This window comes from Momordica charantia (genome assembly GCF_013281855.1).
Source record: "Momordica charantia cultivar OHB3-1 chromosome 8 unlocalized genomic scaffold, Mcharantia_2.0 BLBB01000008.1, whole genome shotgun sequence".
In the NCBI taxonomy this organism is placed as follows: domain Eukaryota; kingdom Viridiplantae; phylum Streptophyta; class Magnoliopsida; order Cucurbitales; family Cucurbitaceae; genus Momordica; species Momordica charantia.
This window is the reverse complement of record NW_028275166.1, coordinates 29,493,479-29,520,975: the sequence shown is the minus strand read 5'-3', so window position 1 is coordinate 29,520,975 and position 27,497 is coordinate 29,493,479. Positions and strand designations below refer to the sequence as shown.

The 27,497-nt window shown below is 34.7% G+C and overlaps 1 protein-coding gene across 6 annotated transcripts; it reads right to left on the bottom strand.

The window, feature by feature from the left end:
* Positions 1-1,523: 1,523 nt before the first annotated feature.
* Positions 1,524-27,497, bottom strand: CTEXP (kinase family with ARM repeat domain-containing protein). Of its 6 annotated transcripts, none has more exons than XM_088127238.1 (22): positions 27,158-27,497; positions 26,677-27,075; positions 24,634-24,732; positions 24,012-24,163; positions 21,688-21,760; positions 21,416-21,538; positions 20,497-20,605; positions 19,421-19,500; positions 17,836-17,917; positions 15,923-16,062; positions 15,740-15,850; positions 15,461-15,577; positions 13,102-13,191; positions 11,985-12,038; positions 11,496-11,570; positions 9,079-9,154; positions 8,796-8,895; positions 8,323-8,392; positions 3,871-3,944; positions 3,276-3,427; positions 2,235-2,495; positions 1,524-2,173 (listed from the first exon to the last, which is right to left on the bottom strand). In XM_088127238.1, exons 2-22 carry the CDS (start codon positions 26,800-26,802, stop codon positions 1,884-1,886), a joined length of 2,454 nt encoding a protein of 817 aa, XP_087983364.1. In that variant the 5' UTR covers positions 26,803-27,075; positions 27,158-27,497; the 3' UTR covers positions 1,524-1,883. The 6 variants fall into 6 exon arrangements, with proteins under 6 accessions (XP_087983364.1, XP_087983362.1, XP_087983363.1 ...); XM_088127236.1 differs by having other exon boundaries at positions 27,237-27,497; XM_088127237.1 differs by having other exon boundaries at positions 27,240-27,497.

Here is a 27,497-nt window from a genome sequence, read left to right as displayed (position 1 = left end):
ATGTTCATTTTGTTCCTATACTTTTAACTTTGGTTCAGTTTACTCCTTATAGTTTGAAAATGTTCAATTTTGTCCTTGTACTTTTAAAAAGTGATAATTTTAGTCCCTCTTCGCAATGTTTTAACACAAATTTTACACATAATAGAAACTATTTAATACAAAGTAATGTTTACATTTTACGAAATATATTTACTTTAATGTGGTGTTGAAATTGCGATATAAAAAAATAAGATTTAAAATAAAATGAAAGGACCAAAATGACCACTTTTTAAAAGTACAGAGACCAAAATGAACATTCTCAAAGTACATGGACTAAAATTAATCAAAATTGAAAGTACAGGGACCAAAACGAACATTTAAAAATTATAAGGACTAAAACAAATTAAATCTAATAGTACAGGTATTAAACTAGTATTTTAACCTAATTTTTATAATTCTCAAGCCTTGGTTTAGCCTCTCTCTCCAAAGATTCACAACATTAAATACTGAAGTCTCTCACCCACCTTGTAGATCTAGATCTAGATGGTTGCCATAAATAAACTTTATTAAGGTGTAAAATTAAAGAAATAATGAACTCACTACAAATTGAGATGCTAGTTGAATTTATAACTATGACCAAATACTCTTAATTCTCTGCAATCATGTAAATAAATGATTAAAAATTTCATATTATAGATGATATTGGAGTAGGTTGACAATTTTCATCTTTGCTCTATTTTATTTTCCAATATGGAGAATTGGGACGACTCGGTGAAATTTCTATTTGGGGATTGAGTTATTCACAGGAGAAGTATTAAATTTTCGTCCACAAATCGACATTTCTATATGTATGGATTCGACATTGGTATGAGAAGGAAATTGACATGTCTTTAGTATTGCAAAAAATCGACAAAATATATGAAAAATATCACTAATATGAACATATTATTAATATTAATAATTTTTAATTTATTTAAAAAAGATGAATTGTTTGTCTTATTTTAAATATTTGTTATGAATTTTTTATTTTTATAATTTTTCCAAAAATATCTATCCGATACTTTATTGATACTTCTATCGACATTTCCATAAAATTGAAATCTTAATTTGATATTTACAACATTGATCATAGAATTAAATAAAAAGATTATTAAAATATTTGAGTATATACATACACACACCATACCACCCAAAGAAATATAAGACGAGAGAGTTGAGGTGTTACGTCGAAAATTTCATTAATAAATAAAAAGTTACAAAGACCATCTCTCAACTATAGAGATGGTTGCTAACTTAAGTGTAGTTTAACAAGTGAAGACACCTAGGCCTTCAATTCAGATCTCCATCCCAACACGTTGTACTAAACAAAATAAAAAACTATAGAGATGGTTACAATCACATTCTTAGACTCTTAATTTTATCAATCACCCTCTTAATTAATGAAATTGTTAAAATGAAATCCTTAATATTGTAAAATGCACCAACCACCTTTTAACTATAAGTACTATTATAGTACAATTTCTGGTAAAATGCGAAAGAAAAGGTTGAATCATAGTTGAAATTTCAAATATTGAAGAACAGACGAGAGAGATACATTTCTAATAAAGGGTTTCTGACAATCTCCTAAAAAGAATAAAATTTATTACAACTGAAAAATGTATCCCTATGGAATCACAAACCACTGTCAAAATCATTCCTTGCACAAGAAAAAAAATAAGAAATAAAAAGAAGCTGCACTATGAAGAATGCTATTATAGATCAAACTACGTATGAAATCAAGGTTGAGATACTGCTCAACTCATGGGGGACTCACCAATTTTACTCTTTAACATGGTCACCAGACGAAAGTAACTGCAGCCAACTTGAATCTTGAATTCATTATTTCGCTTTTAAACTATATGCAATCACACACCACTCGACGATGTTCGGTTTATCCTTTGTGCCCCTAACTTTGGAGCAGCTGGTTTGCTTCCTCTCCCCCTACCAGCTGATAATGGCTTGGCTCGAGTAGTCGGTGCAGGAGCAGCAATGGCAGCCCAAGGGTCATCATCATCAACGGTTACACTTGATTTTACATTTAATGGTTTTGAACCAGTTTTTGGAGCAGGGGCAGCTATGGAACCCCACAGATCGTCGTCCTCATCTTTGGGTGGCCTTGCTGTACTTCTTGTACCCAAACTTGTACCTGAAAGAACTGAAATGAGTCATTATAGGTCATTGACTAGGATCCAGAAAGCTAAATGAATCGACATTACTTGGAGGTTTTGTATGTGAAACGGGTTGAGAAACAGGACGCTTTTGAGCAGCCTGAATGTTTGCGAGAGCTGGAGATGGTTTTGGCTCCTCAATAGGTTCCAACTCATCCCACCCATCCTTCTCATTTTCATCATCATCATGAACTCCATTTTCAACTTCTCCCCAGCCATCAGTAGATGTCGGTGATTCAGTGGCATGTTGATCAGTTAAATCGAAACTCGAGCTCACCCGTACAGGTGCAGTAGTTGGAGCATTTGCAACTAGAAGCATCGTATAAATGATGAAGTAAATAGTCAAATGAAAACGTTAAACTTTGACATGGCAACATAAATTCTATTCTTTCTCCCTCAATCAAATACAAAGAAAATTACTTTCATACACAGCTTCAGCTATAACTCAGATTCAAAAAAGAATATATGCAGCAGGATACACCACCATGATGCCTAATTTAAGGGTGAGTGAAGGCAACCATTCTATATGACTTCAAAAATCAAAATATATTTGGAGGGGCTTAAAAACTATTTTGCTCCATATACTTTCAAAATGTATATTTTACAACTTTCAACTTTAATTCATTTTAGTCCCTTTTCAATATTCAAAACATCCGTTTTGATATTTGTGTTTTAAAAAAGTGACCATTTTGGTACCTGTTTGTAAAATTTTAATAGAAATTCTATACATAACGATACCTTTTAACACAAAGTTGTGATTATAGTTCAATAAATTTATTCAATGTAGTATCTTGTTGAAATTGTGATTGAACATATGAGATAAAAAAAAATGATGAGATTAAAACAGTCACTTTGTAAAAGTACAAGAAGCAAAACAGGTCCTTCAAAAATATAGAAACTAAAATGCACAAAAACTGAAGTGCAAGGACCAAAATACAAAAATGTTAAAAATACTGAGATCGAAATAGTAGTTAAACCTATATAATATATAATTATAAAAATGAGTTCACCATGAAAAGAAATTAGCATGGCAGTCATTTTAAAGACATCAAATGATATCAAAGAAAATTCTCAAAATATATAATGTACCTGAGATGGAATCAGAACTTGTGGCAGCTAAAGGTGCATGAGAGCTCACAGGAGCGGGAGAAGCATGTTCAGAAGCAGGAGAAGCATGTTCAGAAGCAGGAGAAGCATGTTCAGAAGGTCTTCCTTTTAGAGTTAAGGAGCTCATCGCCCATCTGCATACAAATATCTGAGATCAGGGCGGATAATAGATTTGTAGCGACAAATTCTGCATGGAGATGGTGCTTTTAACGGTTTATCTATGATCGATATATTGACATTGTTTATAGACAGAAAACCTAAGGCAAAAATGTTCTTTTATGTTGAACCAAATACTTATGTGACATTGAAAGAGGCAAATTTGGACAGGAATTCTAAAAATAACATAAAATAATCATATCAAAATGATTTGACCTTATGCTATACTCACCACATCCGAAATCTATAGAAAATTGATAGTTATCGTTATTTTTTGACGTAAACAGAACTTGAATCCAAAAATGAAGTTAGCGAGGAACCACAGGAAGTACTTTAAAATGACAATTCAAAATTCAGGTAAACTTTCTATGCTGATATTACAGTTGGCACAAAATCAGGCTCTCAGATTCAATCAACTCACCCAAGCAAGCTAGCATTTCCTGGTATAGACGGGATACTCAAACCTGCAGCACCAGCTGTATCTCCAGAAATTTCCTACAGTAAGCCATAAGATAAATGTCAACACAACACACATCCTAATTAGAGAGCCGACCAGCTTTTGATTAATATGGAGGAGTCCCATTTCTTTCTTTTCCAGAATTAGGCCACCTATGTGTCATTGTATTCTTCTTCAATAGAAAACATTTATTTTTGCATCTAATAACTGAGACAGCAAACGTACAGGAATTCATACATTGAAGATTAAACATTTTATTAACAACAAAATTTTATAATGAAAATAAATGTCAGTTATGGTCAATGATGAGAAAAAAATTATTGCTCATTTCCAAAGGGTGGATACAAGGTTAGTCTAATAGCAAGTATAAGGAAAAAACCAAAAATGAAGAGAAATAGCACAAAAGGAAATAATTATTAGGAGCTAATTATAAATATGAAGAAATGTAGTTGAACAATAAAATTTGACACCTCCTCCAGCTGGTAAAGGAACATTCTCCATTCCCAACTTGCTAACCAAATGCCCCATATTGTTGTTCAATCATTTCGTGAGGATATCTATTATTTTATTTTATTTTTTTTACATCCGTGTGTCCGGACCCACTTGCACGCACCTCGACTAATCACGGGTCAACTGGCTGACCCTACTACATTTAGTTGACTAGGTAACTCGTAGGATATTAAATCTTAGGTTGGTGGCCACCATGGTTTGAACCCATTCTCTCTAAGCCCTTTGCTATTTACATTGGCCCTTATTGACCACTAGGCCATCCCATGATGGTTATCTGCTATTTGATTATTAATTAGCACAAATGGAGTACATATGAGGTTGTTGTCAGACTTCTATTCTATCATGTTGAATTGGATGATGTAAAATACTAACGATAGACTTATTGCCACAACAAATTTCATAGTTCCTTTACGTGGAATCTTCCAATCTTCTAAAAGAATTTTTATCTAAAGTAATTCACAAATGCCCCTAAAGTTTGCTTCTTAACCCGATCTTGCAACTAAATTTTTCTTTTAATTATCCACGTAACAAAACTTTCACCCAAGAAAGTAAAATAGCCAAAAGTTGATTTTATATCATCTATCGATCTTACATAATCTACATCTATATAAACTTCTAGATTGAGTTTCATGCCTTTCTTAAACAACAATCCTCTCCCAATGGACTTCTTCAAATAATGAAGTATCTCATACACTACTTGAGGGTAAAAGTCCTTTGGGTTATGCATAAATTGGCTTGTCACTCCCATGGCATACGCAATATCTTGTCTTGTACGAGAGTGGTATATTAGAAGGTGACAGAAATCCATGGTAGTTTCTAGCCGGAGGTAGCCGATCGTTTCTACAAGGGTGCGTTCGGTCCAGGCCTGAACCCTGTGGACACTTGGAGAATTTAAAATGGGGGGGTTTGTCCTATGGTTAAAAGTGGGTTCTGCAAAAGGACTCTTATGGCAAGGATTTTCTCCAGAATTGTCATGCCCCTAGGCTGGGCTCTGGACAAATGGCGGAAGCAGTGTTGACAGGTAGGTCCCAGCTAAGTGGCCTAGCCACAGGACCTACGACTGAAAAGATGATAGAATGGATGGAAACAGGTCAAAAGGAAAGGAAAAGAAAAAGTGGGGGACTTAGGCCAAAAAAACGTCTCTTTCACAGAACAAGTTCGAGTCCTAACCATCCTTAAAAAAGGAAAGATCTGCTCCTCTAACCTCCTGTTTAATGAAACTCACGTGAATGGTAGACTAGATAAGGATGAGACCTCTGACACTTTCTAACTCTTCTCTTTCAAGGCCAGTCAGTTTCAATGAAGAAGAAATCCCCCTGCCCCATAGTTATCCTCGGACGGAAATGCCAGAAGGTTTTTTTTTTTTAATGTTTAAGATACGGGGCCAGTATGCCAACAATCCCTTCTTCTGCCCTTGACATAGTTGAATACAATGGTGCTGCAGCCCAACGGTGGGAGGAGGATGAAACAGAAGCTGTAGTGGAGGTTCCGGTCGAAAGGGGTAGAAGTTTTTACAAAGGAGGAGGTTTCAGAAGAAGACCTGGCCTTCCCTTTTACAAAGAACCTGTATAAGGGCTATTCCACCAAAAGGGAAAGACGGAAACAAAGCTACTGCCTCCAAAAGTAGATGTCAAAGAGAGACAAGGGATATTGAGTATTTTAATACCTCCTACTTTCATGGCTAATCCTTCTATTTGTGGTTCTAGTTTTCTTTGAACAAGATACGAACTTCTCATTGAAATAATGAAAAAAATATAATGTCCAAGAGATATAGCAGAAAGAAAGCAGCTAAAAAGATTCAAAAGATAACAACCAAAAGATATGCTAAAAATCAGAAGATAAAAGAACAAACAAACTGATGGACAAAAACCAAGCAACTTGACTAGGAGATGAGCCACAAGAGCTTAAACCAATCCCTTCAAACAGAAAAGAAGACTTCAAGAAAATATAAAGCTAGAGAGCTCCTTCGCAAATTCTGATAAGTTCCATATCAAGAGAGGACAAATTAATGGTTTTAGTATAATACCACAACGAGATTCTTCACATCTACCCACGCCAATAATCTCAGTTGCTCACAATTTGTACTCAAACATCAAATTCAACATAAAGACATGTAACAAAAGAACAAATTCGGCCTTTTTGGACAGTCCTTTTTAGAGTAGTAGCATCCTCACTACATTTCATTTCATGTCAACACATTGATAATAATCTCATTTTTGCCGCAAGTTTTAAAGAATTGTAGAATATTCTATCACTGTTTGACTGCCTTATTTTGCTCCCTAGATACGAGTCTTGATATCATATACTTGTTCACTTTTGAATAATTTTGCTTCATTGTTTTCCATATGTCCTTGGCAGTCTCAAGAACATACATGTATCACTAACAACCACATTCATCGAATTCTATAACTAATTCAACTAAGACATGATCATTGAGCCTTCTTCATCATACACATTAAACTTTTGGATCTCCCAATTTGGGTCCTATCCCAAGTATGTGATTCAACTTTCCTTTTTCCTTCAAGAATGTTCAAACAAGTTGAGACTATAAATAGGATGAATGTTCTAAAGATCCCCTGTGGAAGCTTTATTAGTTCCTTCAACAAGAACCTTTTTGGTAATTTTGGTGGGACTAAGCAGTAACTTAGAATGTAATACCCATGCACAAAAACGAAGTGTGAAATACCGAAGATGGGGTGAAAAGAAAAGTGACACGTAAATCAGACCAAGATCTCAACTAAACCAAACTAGACCAAGACTTGATCTGAACCAAACCAAACAATTACTTCTGAACTTGATTTACAGCTGAAAACCTAGGAGTCGATCATAGAAGACAAGAGAACCATTCGATCTAAGAAGACCCAAAGAGCTATTCAACATAGATGACATAGAGATGTGAATAGGAGTCGATCGAATAAAACTGTAGAAACCCATATAGAGGAATAGGAGTTGATTGTGAAAGAAACCCATAAAGCTGCACCATGACCAAGAATGAGGTAGAAGACCCAGACGAATAAAGCTATAGAAGACTTCAATGGCAGCGAAGAACTTGAACACGAAAAGAAACCCACATACTCGAAATAGGACTTTGAATAAGATTGAAGTAGGAAAGTTCAATTGGCGATGAAGGCCAATTCAAAAAATAGGGTTAATTGAGCAAGAAATTGATCTGTAATGAAGGACAATCAAAATAAAGCCTCAAGGTTTTGGTATCGTGTCAATGAGAAGAAAAGAATTCTGGCTTACTTGCAAATGATGGATACAAGGCTAGTCTAAATAGTATTAAATAGTAATTAATGGGAAAAAACAAAAAAAAAAAAAGGGAAGGAAAATAGCGCACAAAGAAATAATTACCAATTAGGAGCTAATTACAAAGAAAGAGATACAAAGAAATAATTGTACAATATAATTTGACAAAGGATATGGCATGCACAATATGTGAATCTACAAAATACTATGCCAACTAAAATATAACGAAGAACCACTAGTTAATATATTATTTCAAACTATCAGCCTAAAAGAAGCCAAATCTTCACTTTATCCCTCAAAACTGAAACTCAATATACTTATCCTCCAAAATTTACCAAATGCCTGATGTAGCCCGAAGGCTGAATAAAATTTCACATTGCAAGAGCAACTATCATGGACTCATCTTTAAATTTAAATTTAACAGACCAACATCAAATTTCAACAGAAAAAACATTCAGTGAGAGAGATAAGAGATTAAAATGAAAAAATATATATATTACGGGTCAACAAAATGAAAAACACCAGCTGTCCCTCACTAGCAGCAGCTCAACTGGTTCTCCAAGCATGATTGAGAAAATATATGGAAGCCATTGGTATCAAACTATCAATTATCGGGCATTTAAAAGCTTAAGTAATGAGAAACTGTATTTAACACACCTTCTCATAGTTTTGCTTTAATATCTGTAAGAACTGATCAACTGCTTGAAAGGACTTTGACCGAACGTCACTACAGACAAGACAAATAACAAAATGATAAATATTAAAGAATATTACGGATAAATGAAGTAGAATGGATAATATTTTAGGCAAAGCTTCTCAAGAAACAGACGGATGGCAACATTTAATGTCTTTACTGGCTTAATCAACAATAATACTGAAAGCAATTCAATTCCATAAAATAAATAAATAAAAACAAAAGTTCAATGCTGCTTTCAATTTCTTGCTTAAGACCACTTTGGGACACAAGAATTTTCAAAAAGAAAAAGTAAAACAACATAAAACTCTTTTTAAAGTGATAGAAAATGATATTTAATTAATGGGATGAAATATACAAGAAGAAAGATTGAGCAATGTTAAAATTTTAACAATTGGACAATAAATATTAAAAATTACTCAACGTCATAATAAACCTGTCAGGATCTATGGTAAGCACAACAACATTAGGAAGAATCCTAGTCGCAATTTCTGTACTGTCATAGTATCCGCTTGTAGCACATAATGCCATGACACCTGCATGATAACGTTTTTAGTTAAGATAAACAGAAATATAGCATCTTTTATTCGGTTGTTATAAAATAATCTATGGGAAATCAAAGTAAATAGGTAATTGCACAAAACCTTCGACTGAGACACTTGGATGGACCATAAATAGAAAATACAAATGATCCAAAAAAAAGGTTATAGCTCTTGTACCTGCACCACGGGCTGGAGAAAATGTATCACGCAGTGCACGGACGGTGAAAGCATTAATTAAAACTCTCTTCCTCGTCTGCATTTAGATTTGAACTCAATCAGATTTTATTTCATGCAAAATAAAGCAATTTCATCCCCCACTTGATGACACCTCCATTTCTAAAATGACGGTAGAAGTATGAAGAGTCCGATCAACATTGATAGAACAACTGACACTTTATTTTACAACAAAACATAAATTTTTTTCATCGATAAAAATGAAAAATTACAAAATCCAGAACTTTATGAACATACTTTCAAAAAAAGTTCAAACCAAAATAAAAAATAAAAGAAAAGTAAAAAACAACTAAAACTATTAAAAAAGGTTCAAACTAGAATACCAAGAACTTTATTAACATAAAACCCAATTTCTAATAATTAAAAAAAAAACAAAAGAAAATGAATGAATCTTTTTTAAGCTAGGGGACACCTACGTCTTTTGATCTTTAATTAATATTTAAATAAAAAATTATATATATAATTTTATTTAAATATTAATTAAAAATCACACACAAACATATATATAAAACTTTTTAGTTTTTATCCTTCCCAATGTGCCTCCTCCCCATTAAAAAAATTCAGTCAGTAATCCATTTCCCAAAAAAAAAAAAAGGAAAAAGAAAATTTACCCTCCCAATGTGCCCCCTCCACTTCCTACCTGTAGCCCTAATTTTTTTTGTCTCATATTAAAGAAAACCTAATTTTCATCTCCCAATGTTGCCCTCTCTTCTTCCCACTTAATAATCCCAACCCTAGTTTTTATCCATTCCTTACAACCCGATGCCTCCTTTTGCGCTCACCTCCGCCGTTCTTCTCTTCTTCTTTTGAACTGTGTTCTTATTCATCTCTTCTTTTGCATTTCTTCCTAGCTTTCTGTATTATTCTTCGTCAACTCTCAAAATGTGAGGTTGTGCCCTAATTTATGAGTAGAAGCCTTGCTTTCTCTTTGTTCTTGAATCAGATGATCTGATTCATAATGTTCTATATATTATGATTCAACAGATCGTGTATCCCTGTTGGATCTCCGTCGTGTCACCCGCATGTCCGAAAAATTTAAAACACATTTGGACACTCTAATTAGCGTGTCGTCGGATGTGTGTCCGAGCGTGTTGGACACCAACACTGGCCCCTTTTTAGCATGTCGGTGCTTCCTAATTCTTAAGTCTTCCATAACATAAACCCAAAGCAAAGATTTCATTCCAATGAAAGTAATACATATCAAATGAAAATTAAGGGGAAAAAAAAGAGCAAGTGTTAAAGTATGAAAAAAAATTCATGATAACCTATCAGTTTAAGCTTTTGGGTTCATCAGTTTCCTCCCCAACTAATATTGATAATCACTTCTTGTTATTGTATGTTGTTTGTGATTTCCAAGCCCATAAGCTTGAGGTATGAATAAAACATTAAATTTATTGTAAACTCATCAACTTAAATTTTTTAGTTTTTGAGTTCAGTATGACTTAACAAAGAGATTTGTTGAGATGACAAAAAATCAAATAAAGATGACTAAGAACAAGAGAATAAGTGACCCTAAATCAGCTTTCTTAGCCATCACTTCCCCCTCCACTAAGCTGAATACTGCCACTACTGCCTCTTTTATTTGGAACTTCAAGGTTCCTAAGAAGGTAAAAGTTTTCCTTTGGACTCTTTTCTACAGGGAAACTAATACTGCCGATAAAATCCAAAGGAAGCTTCCTCACTGGACTCTTTCCCCTTCAGTTTGTACCATGTGCATTAATGGTGGATCACCTCTTCCTTCATTGTGCGTTTGCTACTAGGGCTTGGAACTACGTGGCTTCTCACTTTGTTCCTGCAGTCTATGTTCCTAAGAGAATAGATGATTTTGTAGCAGAAGGTTTTGGTGGTTCTAGGCTCAAAGGAAAAGCATATGTTCTGTGGAATTGTGCAGCTAGAGCTCTTCTATGGTTGCTTTGGAAGGAACGAAACCATAGACTTTTTGAAGAGAAAGAGGCTTCTTTGACTCTTTTAGTGTGAATATTAAGCATACAGCTTCTTGATGGGCTTCGATCCATAAGAAGGTTTTTCGTAACTATGGGTTCTTTTTGATTTTTCAAAGTTGGAATTCCTTGATTGTATAGTTTCCTCGGGGAGGGTCCCCTCAACCCTCTGCCTCTAGGATGTTCTGTTGCCTTCGGGCTTATTTTGATTTTGAATATAATCTCTTTGTTTCTTATCAAAAAAAAATAATAATAAATGAACTGCAAGGAGAACGTGCATTTTAAATCCCAAGAGACAATAGTACTATTACCAAACGACATTGTCAGAAAGAAAAATACAACAAAAAATTGAGCTCTTCAACAAGATTGTTGACTGATGGTTGCCTGTGAATCAGTGGGCAAATATATAGAGATACTTACCCCTTCATTCAAGTAACTTGCAATATTCCCAAGTAATATGGTAGTATTTGTTCGGATCGCTGGTTCTTCATCAACCTGCAGAACTCTCAGAAATGTTATCAATAAATAATTAAACACAAACAAATGAATAATAATACTTGAGTGATTCATTATGCATGCTAAAAGGAAGGAAGCTAAGCCTACTTAATAGAGTTGGTTGGCATTCAAGCGTGAATAGTTAGTACCGATTTTGTAAATAACAAACAAAATAGTCATTTGTTACGAGGAAGGCTGGGAATATTTAGTATGGTAGGGAAGCCTTCTACTAGAATACTCGGTTAGTTAATAGTGTTTTCAGACAATACTCTATATATTCCATTTTAATGTAAAAGGATTTTTTGCGACCTATCATCGAGCAAAATAGATGCATGCACATAAGCCCCATCCCCCCTCCCCCCAACAAAAAAGGAAAACAATTAGAATGGTACCAACAAATGGCTAAAGCAGTACCTGTAACTTTGAAAGATGCTTCAATAATGACCCGGAAATAGTGCGGTGAGAAAGCTGCAATATCGATTCAGATCATCTCACAACTCCAATGTGAATAACGTGCAATAAGACAATACTTGAATGAAACCATAATAAACAGCAAAGCAATAAGTTTTCACATTTAAGTATTCAACTCAAGAAACGTTGGAAAAAGGAAAAAAAGAAATTATGCAAATTCAAAATTAAAATTAAAAAAAAACTGAAAATAAATCTTAAATTTAAAATAAATCCCAAATCAAAACCTAAGATTAAAAAATAAACAAAACGAATGCAAAAATACAGGAATGCAAAATTTTTTTTAAAATGTAAATCAAATGTAAGCAACATCCGTTAACTGAAACAATCATATAAGCAAACCTAACACCTCGTTGGCATTCCTATTGCATGCCATGGTCAGTCACCCAATCTGCTTTCCATAGTGTAATTTCTTTTTATTTGGATGAAATGAGATCAATTATGAATTTTTATTACTAGATTTTTGGATTGTGAATAATCAGTTAGTGGCAACTTTGCGCTTATTTTAGGTGTCCGATTCTGTATCCCTTGAATGTCAAAACATTTGACCTATGATCTTCAATACTTTAGCCTTATTATAATGTATTATCATAAAAGGAGGTATTATTAAATTTATATATCATGTGCTTTACATCACTCAAACTCTGTGCTTCTTCTTGAACCTTGTGCCTGGGCTCCAAATAGCTATGCCCTAGTGTAACTAAAAAACAGTATATTTTAATGGAGGTGAAATAACCAGCAGAAAGCTACAAAGAGGAACAATTAATTTGACAAACATTCCGTGGCCCTGTAGTATAGAAAATTGAATTATAGAATTTGACAAAAGAGCTCTATAAGTGCTCTACAACACTTTGGCAAAAGTACGGGCAATGAAAATTATAATTCTCCGTGGGAAGCCTTGTCCCTGTGGCCATTAGGTTGTTTCTTTTGTTTTGTTCTTTATAAAGCCTCTCGTCTCTCACCAAGAGACAAAAATTATAAAACATAAAAAATAAAAAGAGTAATGTCTTGCAATAATCTCATTGCATAAGATTAAGAATAGTAATAAGGGATATATACATACCTTGGGAGCCAGAACAAGCATGGATTTAAGGGTTAATTCACGAAGAAAAGCGGACGTATCAGAGAACCCAGTGGCAATATGAGGATAGACCTAGTTAAAATAAGGTGGATTATCAAATTTGCAGATGAAAGCTACCACGACAATTTTTTTTTACAGTTTTTACAACTGATCAAACTCAGAAACTACAAGCTACAGTATTTAATCCCACCCAGTATCACATAAGCATCCAATCAAATCCCAATTGAAGCATTCATTTTGTGACAGCAGGTATACATAACCTAGCATTAAAATTAGGTGATCATAAATTGACGATATCTTAATCTATAGTAAAACAATTTATGATCACCTACATCACTTCTGAACATTGTTTGAAACCTTAAACAAGCACCAAATTTTAATAAATATCAAAAAAAGGTTCCTTCATGACATTGGACCATTTTCTGGGGTTTATTATTAAGTATGAATGGAATTTCAGTAGACCTCTAAAAAATTACAGCAATTGGTGAGTGGCCAAAACCTAGACATGAAAAGGATATACAATGTTTCCTAGGATTGACCTTGTCCTATAGGAAGTTTTCAGCACCTGTTGCTGCCTAACGGAATGCCTACAAATGGAAAGTTTGGTTGGGGAGATGACCAAGAAGAGAGTTTTTCCACCCTTTAAAAGCCAAACTATGCTCCACCCCTGTTTTAGCTTTACCAAACTTTGACAAATCTTTTGAGGTCGCGGTAGATGCTCCAGGAGTGGAAATTGGAGCTCGGGAAAATTATCTTATTGAATACTATATTGAAAAGCTAAATACACCTGGACAAACGTAAAACACATATGAACTTTACTCCCTAATTAGAGCCTCAATAGGGGTATTGTTTGGAAAGAATTTATCTTATTCACTAATCACTATTCCCTAAAATTCTTGCCTACACAAAAGTATATCAGCCGCATGAATGCTAGGTGGACAACCTTTATCCAACAATTAGATTTCATAATGTGTCAAACATTCAAGGGGCCTAGCCAAAACACAAGACTCTACACACCACTACTCGTCCCCCAATACATTTGGGAAGACCTTTCTATGGAATTTATCCTTGGCCTCCCCAAGACTTCTTGGGGGTATGACTCAGTTTTCGTTGTTGTGGACAGATTTAGCAAAGATATCCCATTTTCTAGCTTGTAAAAAGAACATCGGATGATGTTTATGTAGCTAACTTATTTTTTAAAGAAATAGTCCACCTTAATGGAATTCCTAAAACTATTGTCTCTAACCGTGATGTTTTCCCGATGGTTACACTACAGAATTTCTTATTCCTTTTTGGCAGCAACTGAAGGTTGATTTTCTACATTTCTTTGACGAGTTTTATCGTAACCGTGATGTTAAATTCTTGAGTTATTTTTGAAAAACTTTGTGGAAGAAATTTGATAAAGGTTTGAAGTTTTGCACCACAAACCCACAAATGGATGGTCAAACAAAACTCTTGGCAACCTTATTGGATGTTTTAGCAGGCGTAAGCGAGAACGATGGGACTTATCCTTGGCCCAAGAAAATTTGCCAATAATCATATGAGAAATCATTTGACAAGGAGGTCCCCATTCGAGATTGTTTACACCAAACTTGCTCGATTAACTATGGATATAACTAATTTGCCTTCCACTGTTGATTTTAATCAAGAAGCCGAGGAAATGGCTGAACCAATTGTTGAATTACATAAGGAAGTCCAAGAACATCTCAAAAAATATAACACCAAGCACAAAGCTACAGCAGATAAACATCGGTAGCCTAAGTCTTTTCAAATAGGGGATCTCGTCATGGTACACCTAAGAAAATATAGACTACATACAAACGCATAAATAAGCTTCATCCAAAGGAACATATATACATAGGATGATTCTCTGTCTTTTTATTTTTACTATTCTGGATTGTATCTTTTTATTTTAATGGTACAGATCTTTTTTAATACCATGAGTAGAATACAATACATCAAAACTTATCTCTAATTAATTGAAATAAAAAATTAGAATTCTTACAAAATTCTTAAGTACCAGCTTATAGGCCTAACAAGAGAATCTTTTTTTCCCTTCTTTTTATGAAAAGTCAAGTGATATGAATAATGAACGCATCCCGAATGTCTTGGAAAACTATTAATCTATCTTCAAAAAGTCTTCTTTTCATTCTTTACAAATTTCCAGTAAGAGAGGGAAAGAGTGGGAATTGCTTCTTAAAATCCTGCTCAGGTGTAAGTTAATATATTTTCAATTGGCAGTGGAGAAGTTATCTAATACTCACCTGACATCATATTCTCCTCACCAACTTAAACTAGTTTCATTTATTTATAGATGTGATAGTTATTATTGACTTCATACCTGCTCATCGACCATTTGGGATGACAATGATTCGCCAAATTGATCAATATGCTGCAGGAGTCCAATTCTAATAGCTCGATCATTGGAGGCAAACAGTTTCACAATCGTAGGTAGAACCTAAACACCAGATGGACCACACCAAGTCAACAAAAAGTAAAAGACCAGACCAGATCCATGTCAGATAAAAGTAAAAAAATCAAACAAAAGCTTTTTTAAATAACAAGTTAAGAGCGCTTGAATGGGACAATATCAGCTATAATATCAAGATAAAGACATAACCTTTGCATTGAATTCTTCAGTTGAAAGCCAAGAACCCATTTTTAACAATGCGGTCAAGGCAGGGGCAACAGCTGAACCAAATTCAAGGGCAGAAGCTAATAAAGGAAGCAACTGTATAATAACAAAAGAATGAGATACTTATGAAGCACATCAAGAAAATAAATATTGTAATTTGGAAGTCACCTTTCTCAGTACTATTTGACGAGGAAGTTGTTCAGCTAGATTTGGGAGTTTGCGGAAGAAGGTATCCTTCTCAACACTATCCTTCAGACTCAGAATTTCCATGAAGTGTATGGTGTCGACCAACTTATTTTGAAAATATTCTATCACCCATAAGTACAAAAATTAATCAACAAACCCAAGAGCAGAAAATTGGACAAATATATTTACATAATACACACACACACGCATATATATATAAATCACGAGTCCCGAGTGCAACAGAACATGCACAGTAAGAAAATATGATGGAGAGTGTGGGAGGTGCATGCATACTGAGACTACAATCAGAAAAAGCTTTCTTTCATTTACACCAAAAGGGGATAAAGATGACTGTATATGTTGATGATATTATCCTCATAGACAATGATGAAGATGGATTTACTTCACTTGCTAATGAATTTCAGATTAAAGATTTGGGAACTTTGAAATATTTCCTAGGAATGGAATTTACTATATCAAAAAAGGAGATCTTTATTAATCAAAAGAAATACACAATTGACTTATTTTAATAGACAGATTGACTTGGTCCCAGGATAGCTGAAACCCCTATTGGACCAAATTTGAAGTTGCAAGCTGTGAAGAAGTTAAAAGATAAAGGAGAAATATCAAAAACTTGTGGGTAGACTCATTTATTTGTCTCACACACGTCCCATTGCCTTTGTTCTAAGCATGGTAAGCCCAGTCGTGCATTATCCTAGTTCAACTCACTTTGAAGCTGTTCACAGGATTTTGAGACATCTTAAAGGAAATCCAGGCAAAAGTATACTGTCTAAAAAGTATGGTCATTTGTAGGTTGAAGTCTATATTGATGCCAATTAGGTTGGCAGTACTATAAATAGACGATCTATATCCGGTTATTGTTCCTTTGTTGGAGGTAACTTAGTTACCTTGCAAAGCAAAAATAAAATGTAGTGGCAAGAAGTAGTGATGGAGCAGAGTTTAGGGATTTAGTTCATGATATTTGTGAGGGTATTTGGATCAAAAGGCTAGTAGAAGAATTGAAGTTTGCCCAGGAGGCACCTATTTGTATTTATTGTAACAACAAGGCTAACAAGGGTCACAAAGGGAAGATCAATGCAGGAGATATGTACTCCCTACCTGCAAACAAAGTAAATCGCTATATGGTGGCCAAAGGTCTTCCAAAAATGCAATTTGACAAATTGATTGACAAGCTGGGAATGAAAGACATCTTAAAACCAGCTTGAGAGGAATGTTGGTTTTATGTATTTTTAGTAAATAATTAGTGTAAACATTTATTTATTGCTTTTTCTTTTGTATTATTTGTAATTACAAGATTATTGACCTGGTTTCCTTATTTAGCAATGTGTATCACCTTTACTTAAGGTAACCCAGAATTTTACCTCTGAATAAGAGAAATAATTTTATTTGCTCTCAAAATTGGACTTAATTATATTTTTCTAGAAATTAATTCACGGTATAAAGCTTTTTGTGTAGGAATAATGGAGAAGACGCTGCTCATCTTTTAGTTTTCTGCCTTTTTGTAGCAGCCTGTTGGTGGGATTTGTTCAACACCTTCAATCTTAGCTGGGTGTTTCCTAACAAGGCTTCAGCTTTTTTTGTTCAACTTATCTTGGGAATTTATTTCAAGGGTTCCAATGTTGATTTTTGAAACTCATTACCCTTTTCATTGATGCAAACCAAAGCTCCCCAAAAACAGTTATTGAATGAGTTTCCTAAATTAAAAGCATTTTCCAACAGAAAATGGTATTTCTAACCTTTCCTCAACTCAATTTCACGTAGGCCTTTAATATCTCTAAGTAGTTATTTCAAAGGGGTTTCAATTAGACCAAAAAAATGCATCGTGCATTCTTGTCATCCAAAATATATAATTTCATATTAATAAGAAAGCTCACCACTATTTTCTATAAGCTTGGATGTATTCAACCTACGAGAAGGCATAGAACTCAATAGCCGCTGATAATCTGGAAGTAAAGACTGTGACAGAAAACACATCCACGAATGAAACAAATCACACAAGAACCAAAAGCAATTAAATGAGATATAAGTTAAAAATTAACACAATTTTTCATACCAAATAGTGCAGAAAAAACGTAAGAAGCATGCAAGTAAAAACTTATACGCTTAAGAACCCAAACAATGTTCCTGAGTAATGTAAACACTCTAGAATGGTAGGTGGGAAACTCACTCATCAAATAGGATTGTGATACCTAAAAGAAACAGATTTCAATTAAAGTTTGCAATCATTTCAATGGTTGGGATCGTTAGTCCATCAATGTAGTTTTCAACTCTACACTATAGTTTTGACCTGTGTCTCGCTGCTTTCCCCTTTGATAAATAAAGTCACACATTATTACCATAAGATTGAGAAAACTCATTTGCTAGCACCACAAAATACAGTAGAGAAGTTTTTGACTTATCAACAAAATTCAGGCTAGGATTTAGAAAGAACACCAACTGCCCCCAAGGGTGGCCTACTTTCTTGGGGTCTTTTTTTTTTTTGAAAAGAAACTGCACTTTCATCGAGAGAAATGAAAAATAGATACAAAAACAAGGAGGGTATGCCCTGCAAAAGGGAACCCCTAAAGAAACGGGCTCCAATCCAAAAGAATGAGACCTTAATAATAATTACAAAACGCCTTAGTGACCAAAAGACCTCATACTGGTTTAAAGGTCTCAAGTTCGAACTTTCACGTGAGTTTAATACAAAGGTTTGGTCCGGGTCTGAGGGTAGGCACGAGTACCCGCAGATATAGGGGGACAAAGGTCCGACTCCCAGTTATCAAAAGAGTACCAACTTCCTCGCCACCATATGAAATTCATAAATGTTTTCCTATCACTATGAATAATTGGGGCATCATAATTTCATGGTCTATCCAATAACATGTGGCAAGTATCCATAACAATAACATTGCATACCGCTTGACCTTTGTAAAATTAATTAAGACATGTCCTGTGCACACTTTCGTACATAGCAGTCTTACTTCCTTCCCTCCTACTGTTCTATGAGGACTAGACTATGGATCAGAGCCTTGGCCTAGCAGCATTAGGGCATGTGAAACGAAAATGTAAAGGAAATTTGGAGAATTGGTTCAAACTCTATGGTGGCTTTCTACCTAGGATATTAAAATTTTGTGCTTTTTTACAACCAAACTAAAATCTTAGGTGCTTCTTGACAACCAAATAGGGCCACATGACTATCTTAAGTATGTGAGATTCAGTCTTAGGTGTTAGAAGGAACCTTGAATTACACACATCATTCCATCACCTTTATACTTGTAAAGATAAGAGACGAGTGTTTCCTTTATTACAAAAAAATAAAGGGTAAGAGGAGGGAAGATGTTTAAAACCCAAAGAGTGCAAAGACAGACACAACAATTACATACAGTTGATGTGAGAGAGGAGATAAAAAAATCATAAAGAAAAAGAAAGAGAGAAAAGCTATCAACCCATGAGCATCTTTGCAATAAGAACAAAAACCTTGGGAATGGAAGCAGTATTTCGCAGCTCCTCTGTTTTGCTCAACTTCAAACCAGAAAATAGTTCATAGATAAGACAACCTATCAACCAAAATAAATAAATAAATAATACTGCAAGTGAGAATGTACAAATGACAATAATGTTAAAAATTAAAATATCTACTATATTTATCACAACTAAATTTGTAGAATAGATACCACTATACTAGCCATATATTTCCTGTTGGAACATGTTCATATAAATTTTTTATGATTCCAACTGATTGAAATTTAAAGTTAAAGCTGATATTTGTAATACAAAGAATATGCCAATGAATGAAGACGCGTGTCATGTATAATATGTTTAACAATTTAGCAAAATCAAGTACTTCGTGGCACAACTGTTAATAGGATGCGATGGGCATCCTTGGAAATCCTCAGATTTCAAAATTTGAAACAAGAACATGATTGGCATAGCAACTGGTATTCTAGGTAGAATTCCACGAAAAGAATTTTTTTTTTTTTTTTTTTGATAAGAAACAAAGATGTATATTACCAAAGAAATAGCCCAAAAAAAAAGGGGGAGACAACCTAAAGGCAGAAGGTAGAGAGAACCCTCCCCTCAAGGCTATCTAATTCCAGCTTTCCAATATTGCATAATCAAAAACAAACTGTAATTACAAAAAAACCTTCTTGTGTATTGAAGTCCACCAAGAAGCCATAAGTTTGATATTCACAAAGAAAGAATCTCTCAACACTACTTTGTCTTCATATTGTTTGACGACATTATATTCTCAAAAAAACAGAAATTCAATATTCTCAAAAAATACCCATCCAAAAATATATATTGTTTGACGACATTATATGACGAGTATTAAGGATTTTGTTCAGACTCCTAATTGAGGGTTGTTAATTTGTTTTACTATTGTAATTTTTAAATATATGTTCATAACTTAAGCAAAAGACGATACCTAACAGTGTAAGTAATTTGGAATTCCTACAAGGTTACATACTAAAGCAACAGGATAATATAATTCTTTCAATAAATAAAACCAATAAACGTAAGCAACCTAACCAATAGGAACAGTTCAGACTTACCCAAGCCCCAAGAATCAATGGCCCATGCAGGAGACTTTCTAACAGCAGCCCAGTCAGATTTTACCAATTCCATCGGCTTATATTGTGATCCAATGAGCCAGGCATATTGCTGAAGAAAATACTGAAATTACCAACAAATAAAAACCAAAATTGCAATGCAAAAAGTGAACCCAAAGAAAGCAAGAGATGACCATAATTATCTGCTGCAAGTACCATAATGAAGGATTTTCTAGGACTAAGTTAGGTCTGCCAGCCCTAAAGCTAAATTCCTAACTCTTGTTGGTCTAGAAACAGAGCCATTATATATATATTTGGTCTAGAAAGAAAGCCTTTTGATATAAGAATTTCTTTTGCTTGCAAGTGTTCAAGGTAGAACTTTTTTCTGCAATCTGTTTCTTTGTCACCAGTTCAGCGAACATCATTGTAATTGTTGTACCCTTGGTTAACCAATAATAGTTTTTCGTTACCAATTAAAAAATCTAAAAAAAGCCACTCATACAACCCCTAAGTAACTCAAAGCCGAAAGCAGAACAAAGCTTACAATCAGAGATTGATAGTGCAATGTATAACACATGGCTTGAAATATTTATATTACATCTACTTCAATGAGGAAAGCATCCAATCATAGGGTAAAGTGTCGTCAAAACAAACTTTATTTCTTTGAGGATCAGACCTTTTCAGTAGCTTCCAATTTTCAATTTGACTCTCCATCCTTCAAAATATAAAATATCATCTACGATAAATTATAGTTGATGTTTGGTCCTCCAAAACATCCCACAATTAAGAAGGCTCCCAGTATTAATGTTTTACTGTTGCTTCTTAATTACAGCTCATAAACACAACATCGGGAACACAATAGAAAAGATAAGGAAACGTCCACGCAAAAAACTCAAGACATCAAGAGATATATATTAATTACCAGCATTTGCCCACTGGAAGCTTCACTATTCCCATCAAACTCAGATAGCACGTCAAAAGCATGGAGCTTCCAGTCCAAGGTTGGAGTCACAACAACACTGGCCAGGCAAACATTACCATGAACCTGTTGGAGATATAGCTAGTTAAACAGTTGAAGGGAGCTAGGGAGTCAGAGGCAGTGCAGATCTGAAGGTGGGGAGAAGGAGATGGTGTGACCACTTAATTAGAATATTTACATAATTTAGATCCGATGCAAAATTTCAAAATACTTACAAGTTTACAGTCATTGTTTAAGAAGCTCACAGCTTTAGCTATCTGGTTCAGACCCCAAGCATAATACTCATCCCTGCCAGTAATAGAAGTGTTCCACATTGAGAATGAATCCACCATCATACATGTTTCTAAACTATTTCACATAAACTATCATACACAGATACCAAAAAAATGGCTGATCTCATAAGAAGTATGGACACGAACACAGAAACAGACATGATAACATGTCTTTTCTAAAAGTATTTAAACACTGGATTAGAGCAAGACATTTATTAAAAAATTAAATTTTAAAATAAATTGCTTAATACATTGAATAATTTATGATGTTTCAATGATTCACAGTAAACAAGTTCACATTTTTAATACAAAACAATATAAAGGAATCAAATATACTACATTACACACAAGAAGTGAATGATGCAATGTTGTCAAATAGGAGCTTTGAATCTAGATAGCAACAGTATCAGAATCAAGACTTTATCTTGTCAAAATAGTAGGAAGGTTCCCTTAAAGGAAGTCGGTTTGTGGCATAAAGTGAATTCCAAGTGAATATGATATGGAAGACTTTCAATCCTTCAGTACAAATTCTGAGAGGACACCTTGAGCAAGAGTTAGGCAACCTTCATTAACGAGCATTCTTTAATTTTCCCAGTTTGCCTTGAATCTATGCAATTACAAGGCTTCTAAAATCTACCTTCATTATTGGACTACCTCCTAAAGGCATGCCAAATTAAGGTCAAACACTCACAAATACGGCTGAATACATGGCAGCCTCCACATACGACGTTTAAACCTGCCAACCTTTTTTGTTTAGTTAGTCTTCAACCCAAAAGCCCCCTCAACACAGTTTTTTATTTTTTAACATTCTCCAGCTCTTGGCTACTATCGAATAAATATAATGTTGCACATTGGAGGTGACGTCTTTTAATTTTCCCACATCTAGCTCTCAAAGCATGCCATTTTTTATTTTTTGGGGAACAAGAAATACGAAGCATGCCATTCAACAATCATTTATCCAAAATTATACTAAGCACATCACCACCAATACACAAAGAAAGTGAAAGATCACCCGCTAGAAGCATGAACTCTACCCGCTGGGTCTACCACTGATGAAAATAGAGAAATAGGTATTAAACATGCAATTTTTCAACCATTTTGTCCACTCTCACCAAAGTCATTCCCCCTATGGATTGTAGGCAAAAACTCCTAATCAACCTATTTGATTTACAAATTTAAGGAGCCTAGATTGTGTGGAGTCATCTTGAGGGCTTTTGCTTAAAAAGGTTAAATTACAAATTTAGCGCCTCAATCGCCCCCATTAACTCTAACATTATTCCACAAGCCTCATGAGCTTTCATAAAAGAAGAATTTCACAACCAAACATTTTCTAAAGTCAAAAGGAACGGGTCCTAATGACGAAAACCTTGTCTCCAATGTATTGGAAAAGGCCAAAAACGGCTCTTTGTTTTTTGGACACTGGGCTGCTGAAATTCATCAAGCCACTCCTTACAAAAACTTACTTATTCTCCAAAAAAAGTTGCAACTCTATCGAGCAACATTAACATTTCTTAGGAAGGAAGCTACATTTGTAGTTAAGACACCATGAAATAAGACTGCTTTTTATTTTCAACTTTTAGTTTTCCTGGTTCCAGGAAAAGCTACAACTCTTCAGTTCAACATGGCGAAGGCCATTTTTAATGGGGCAGCAGCCGGTACATAATTAATAATTTACAGAATTGGCAAAAAATTAAAAGACAAAAAGCAACATATAAACATGGAAATAAATATAAAGGGAATAAGTGGAAATGCTACTATATGATAGGAAAATAGCAGCATCGCACTTCTACTCGGGAATACAAGTGAAGCTTTCCTATTAAAGTATGAGTAAAGTTGAAAAGATTCTAGACTTCAGGTTTCATTATCACTGAATAAAAATATATTCATGATTTGGACGACAAATAGACGAAAATGCTCCACAAATGATCCATCTTGTGGTATGAGAAATACCTTATCCTTTTCACATTTTGAACTTCTTGTAGGTCTTTAACTGTAATACAAACATTACCAGGGTACAGAAAAATTACTCAATGACTTTCCCTGCATAATATAGTTATCGCCCTTTTCTACAAAATAAAGATTTTTTTTTATTTCAGAAGCTCGAAACAAAATTCTTTGCCTCTTACATTACATGAGAAGCATCGTGTCCCATTTAACAATATACTTCAGGTGAATGAGAAAAAAGTACAAAAAAACATGATAATAGCAACAAAAAGAACAATTCAAAAGCCAAAATTGGATTAAAGCTGCTGGCTGGATTGCTTTACCTTTGGGTACCTTCTAGACCCAATTCCTTTATCTTTTCAGACAATGGCATAACAGGCTCTGTAACAATATAAATTGTAACCTTGGAAGTAGAACCATCAATAGTTTCAGTCTCAGTGCTATGAAGAAAGGATAAAATATTTGGATGCCTGACCTGAATAAAAACACAGATATAGATTATTGATGTCAATGAAATATATATTTTATGGATGAATCATGAGAAATTATGTGTCACTAGTATTGATGAAGAGGAAAATGAGGTAAAATTAGGAGGTTAACGAGGTAAAATGAGGCAGATACAGAAGAGCGGAATACCTTGTGTTGTCCAAAAAAATTACTTTTGGCCCATAAAACTAAGACACATCCACCAATAACACGAAATCTTTCTTATACAATGCATTGTTAATGAGCAAGCTTTTGTAACAACATCATCAACAACCATTTAAGAAAATCAACAAAATCAATGTTTCTTACCAAAGAAAAAAAACAACCGTTGAAGAAAATGCATCAGATTTCCAGAAAAGTAAAGTTGAAACGACATGATAACAATCAAAATTATGAGTATGTACAGAATGATCTCATTTGTATGATTTATATCCATAATAGTGGGCATTGGCAGCTTACAGTTCGCAGCCGTTTCACACCATTGCGACCTGCAGCCAAATGTCCATCCTGTGCATTACTTCCTGAAAGAGAGAAAATAGATACTGGAGACCCATCATCCTGAAAATGAAACCAATCTTACATCAACTTCACTTAAAATAAAAGTTACAGAAGATTATAAAAATGAGATAAAACAAACATCAAAAAAGAATTTAAAAACCAAAATTTTTTTGAAATCTGGTTGGTGACAAAAATCCTCTATGCAAGAAGCATATGAGCTGCGAACTGCTTGACAAGGAAAAATTCCAAAATACCCCAAATCTAAGAAACGGGAGTTTTCAACTGAACAAAAGAGACAAGTAGCTTGGACTAAAAAAGGGAAGTAAAAAATAGATCCAAATATCATATCTACAGATTTCATAAGAACCAGCTAGCAAACTATCTCCAATATATATATAGACTGAATGCCCACTAGATAGGGAATATAGAAAGTCCTTTTTTCGACAAAAAAAAAATCATATAAAAGTAATAATTGCAAGAAAAAAAGGGTTATAAATCCTCTAACAAAAAAAATCCAAAAAAGGAATCCCTATTCATTATACGTGAAAACAAATGGAAGTGCTAAGCACTCCATCCAAACAATTTCCCAGCCTGCTGTCTGTCTATCAAAAAAGAATGTGTTTGTTCCTTTCTACTTTCTTATAACAAAACTTCCTCAAATTTCTCATCAAACATGGTTGGAGGTTTCATACAAGAGGAAGAAAGGACCGACCGGGGGTGGGGTGGTTGGAGAGAGGAAGACAATGGCAGGATTTTGTAACTTTGTTTCAACTCCAAAAGCTGTCCTAACATCACCATATCTGCTCCAAATTTAAAAGCAACCAGGATGCAATATCGAAAACAACTTAAGAATCACAGATGTTCATTTCTATATTGCCACTTGGATGGAGGCTATATGTGACTTGATTCTTTTTTAGCCTGTTTTGGGCTAGTCTCTTTGGGGTATTCAGTACAGTCCTCTTTTTTTGTTGTGGATGTTTTTTCTCCTCTTTGGCTGCTTGTCAGTAGCATCTCCTTTGTAATTTAATGCCTCTAAAAGAAATTGTTGCTCTATCAAGAAAAAGGATAGCAAATGACCAGATAAAATACAACATTTAAATCCTAAAGTTACTACCTGAAAACCTAATGTAGCCGTGTGGCATTGGGTAACTTGTTTAGTCTTTTAAGTTTAGCTTATATTTGTAGTTCTTTTAAAGGACCCTTTTACTGTTTAGTAACTTCAAGTTACTATTGTTTGTTAGCTATTGTTAGTTACTTTAGTTGTTGTTAGTTGTAACCCCTATATATATAGGGTACTGTTTCAATTAATAAAAAACAGATTGAGATTTTCTCTTACTTCTTGAGTGAGTCTCCATCAAAACCTCCATTGTTGTCACTAAAATATGGAAACCTCTTTTAAGAACTCATCACCCACTTCCTTCTAAGAAGAGGTTTGGGATACGGATCGGATAGGAACTATCAAATAACTGCTGTAAGTCACTATTTTACCAAGACAATCTTATTTATTTTTTCTCATATACAAATTATATAAAGGGCACTTTATAATTAACTAACGTGTTTAAGATCCAAAACGGGGGAATGGGATAAAAGAAGAGTTTTTCAGAATTGGGTAACGCAAGTTCACGTACAGCCACATTTAATAAAAGAGAGTTCAACATTTGGATCTATCATCTATCTTTAATTTCCTTTGCGTGGATGACCTTCATGCTAGATGGTTTCATCTCAACGTGGAAACAATCTTGGGAGCTCATTCCCCACCTATTAAGGAACAGCTTGAAAAACTTGAACACTGAAAGCCAAAACACAAGAAAACTCAAAATTTTCAAATGTAAACCAATTCAAATACACCCATTAATAGGCTGACACACACCACCGATCCAAACAGTCGGGAATCCTAAATTTCAGCACGAATCTCTTAGCACTGGACAAACCACAATTCAGAAATTCGTAATACCAAAGATAAATCACATTCATGCCATGCAGCTTTATCGTGTTAAGACATACCTTGGAGGTACCGCGAAAGTGAGTCCAGGAGCCCCAGGCAGACGGATACGGATCGCCGATGTTGTATGGCAGATCTTTGAGCCCGGTCCCAGATCCAGCCACCACTCCCTTTAAGAACTTAAACATCTTCGGTCCTTTCTTCTTCCTCCTCCTCCTTCAGCAGATGGAAAGAAGAGGGAGCCCTGCCTGATTAGAAACGACGCAGTCTGCTTCGTGGTAATTTCAATAGCTATTATGGGGTCAAAGTGCGTTCACTGGTCTAATAGCGCCACGTGATTTCCAACTCGCGCTTCTACACTTCGACTTTCCGCGAATCACACTCAATATATCTCCAAATCAGACACGAATTTCATTAAACCCTGATCGAAATCTCAAATTCCCTTTTCCGTCCTGCTCCCCCTGCAACAGAATCGACAACCATCATATCACCACATACACAGAGATAGAGAGAACAAGAGAAGAACCGATATATCACAGTTACTTTTCAATTTCCATTCGGCTTTCAACTCGAGATTTGAAGAATTGGTGTAGAAATGTACAAAATGATGATACAAACTTACTACCCAATAGCGATTGCCACCACTTCGGTCTGTCCCCGTGGCTCTCCCCTCCCTGTATCAAATTTTCGACGAGCTTACAAAATAGTCTCTCCCTCTGAGCTCTGAAACTGCAAAAATTTCAAAGAAATCGAGAGGAAGATGAAGAACTGGAAATGAGCAAATCGATCTGACGTCGGTCGTCGGATCCGGTATGAAGGATGAAAATTGCAGGAGAGGAAGTGAAGAAATTTGTGAGATTGGCCAAATGGGACCGTTATGAGC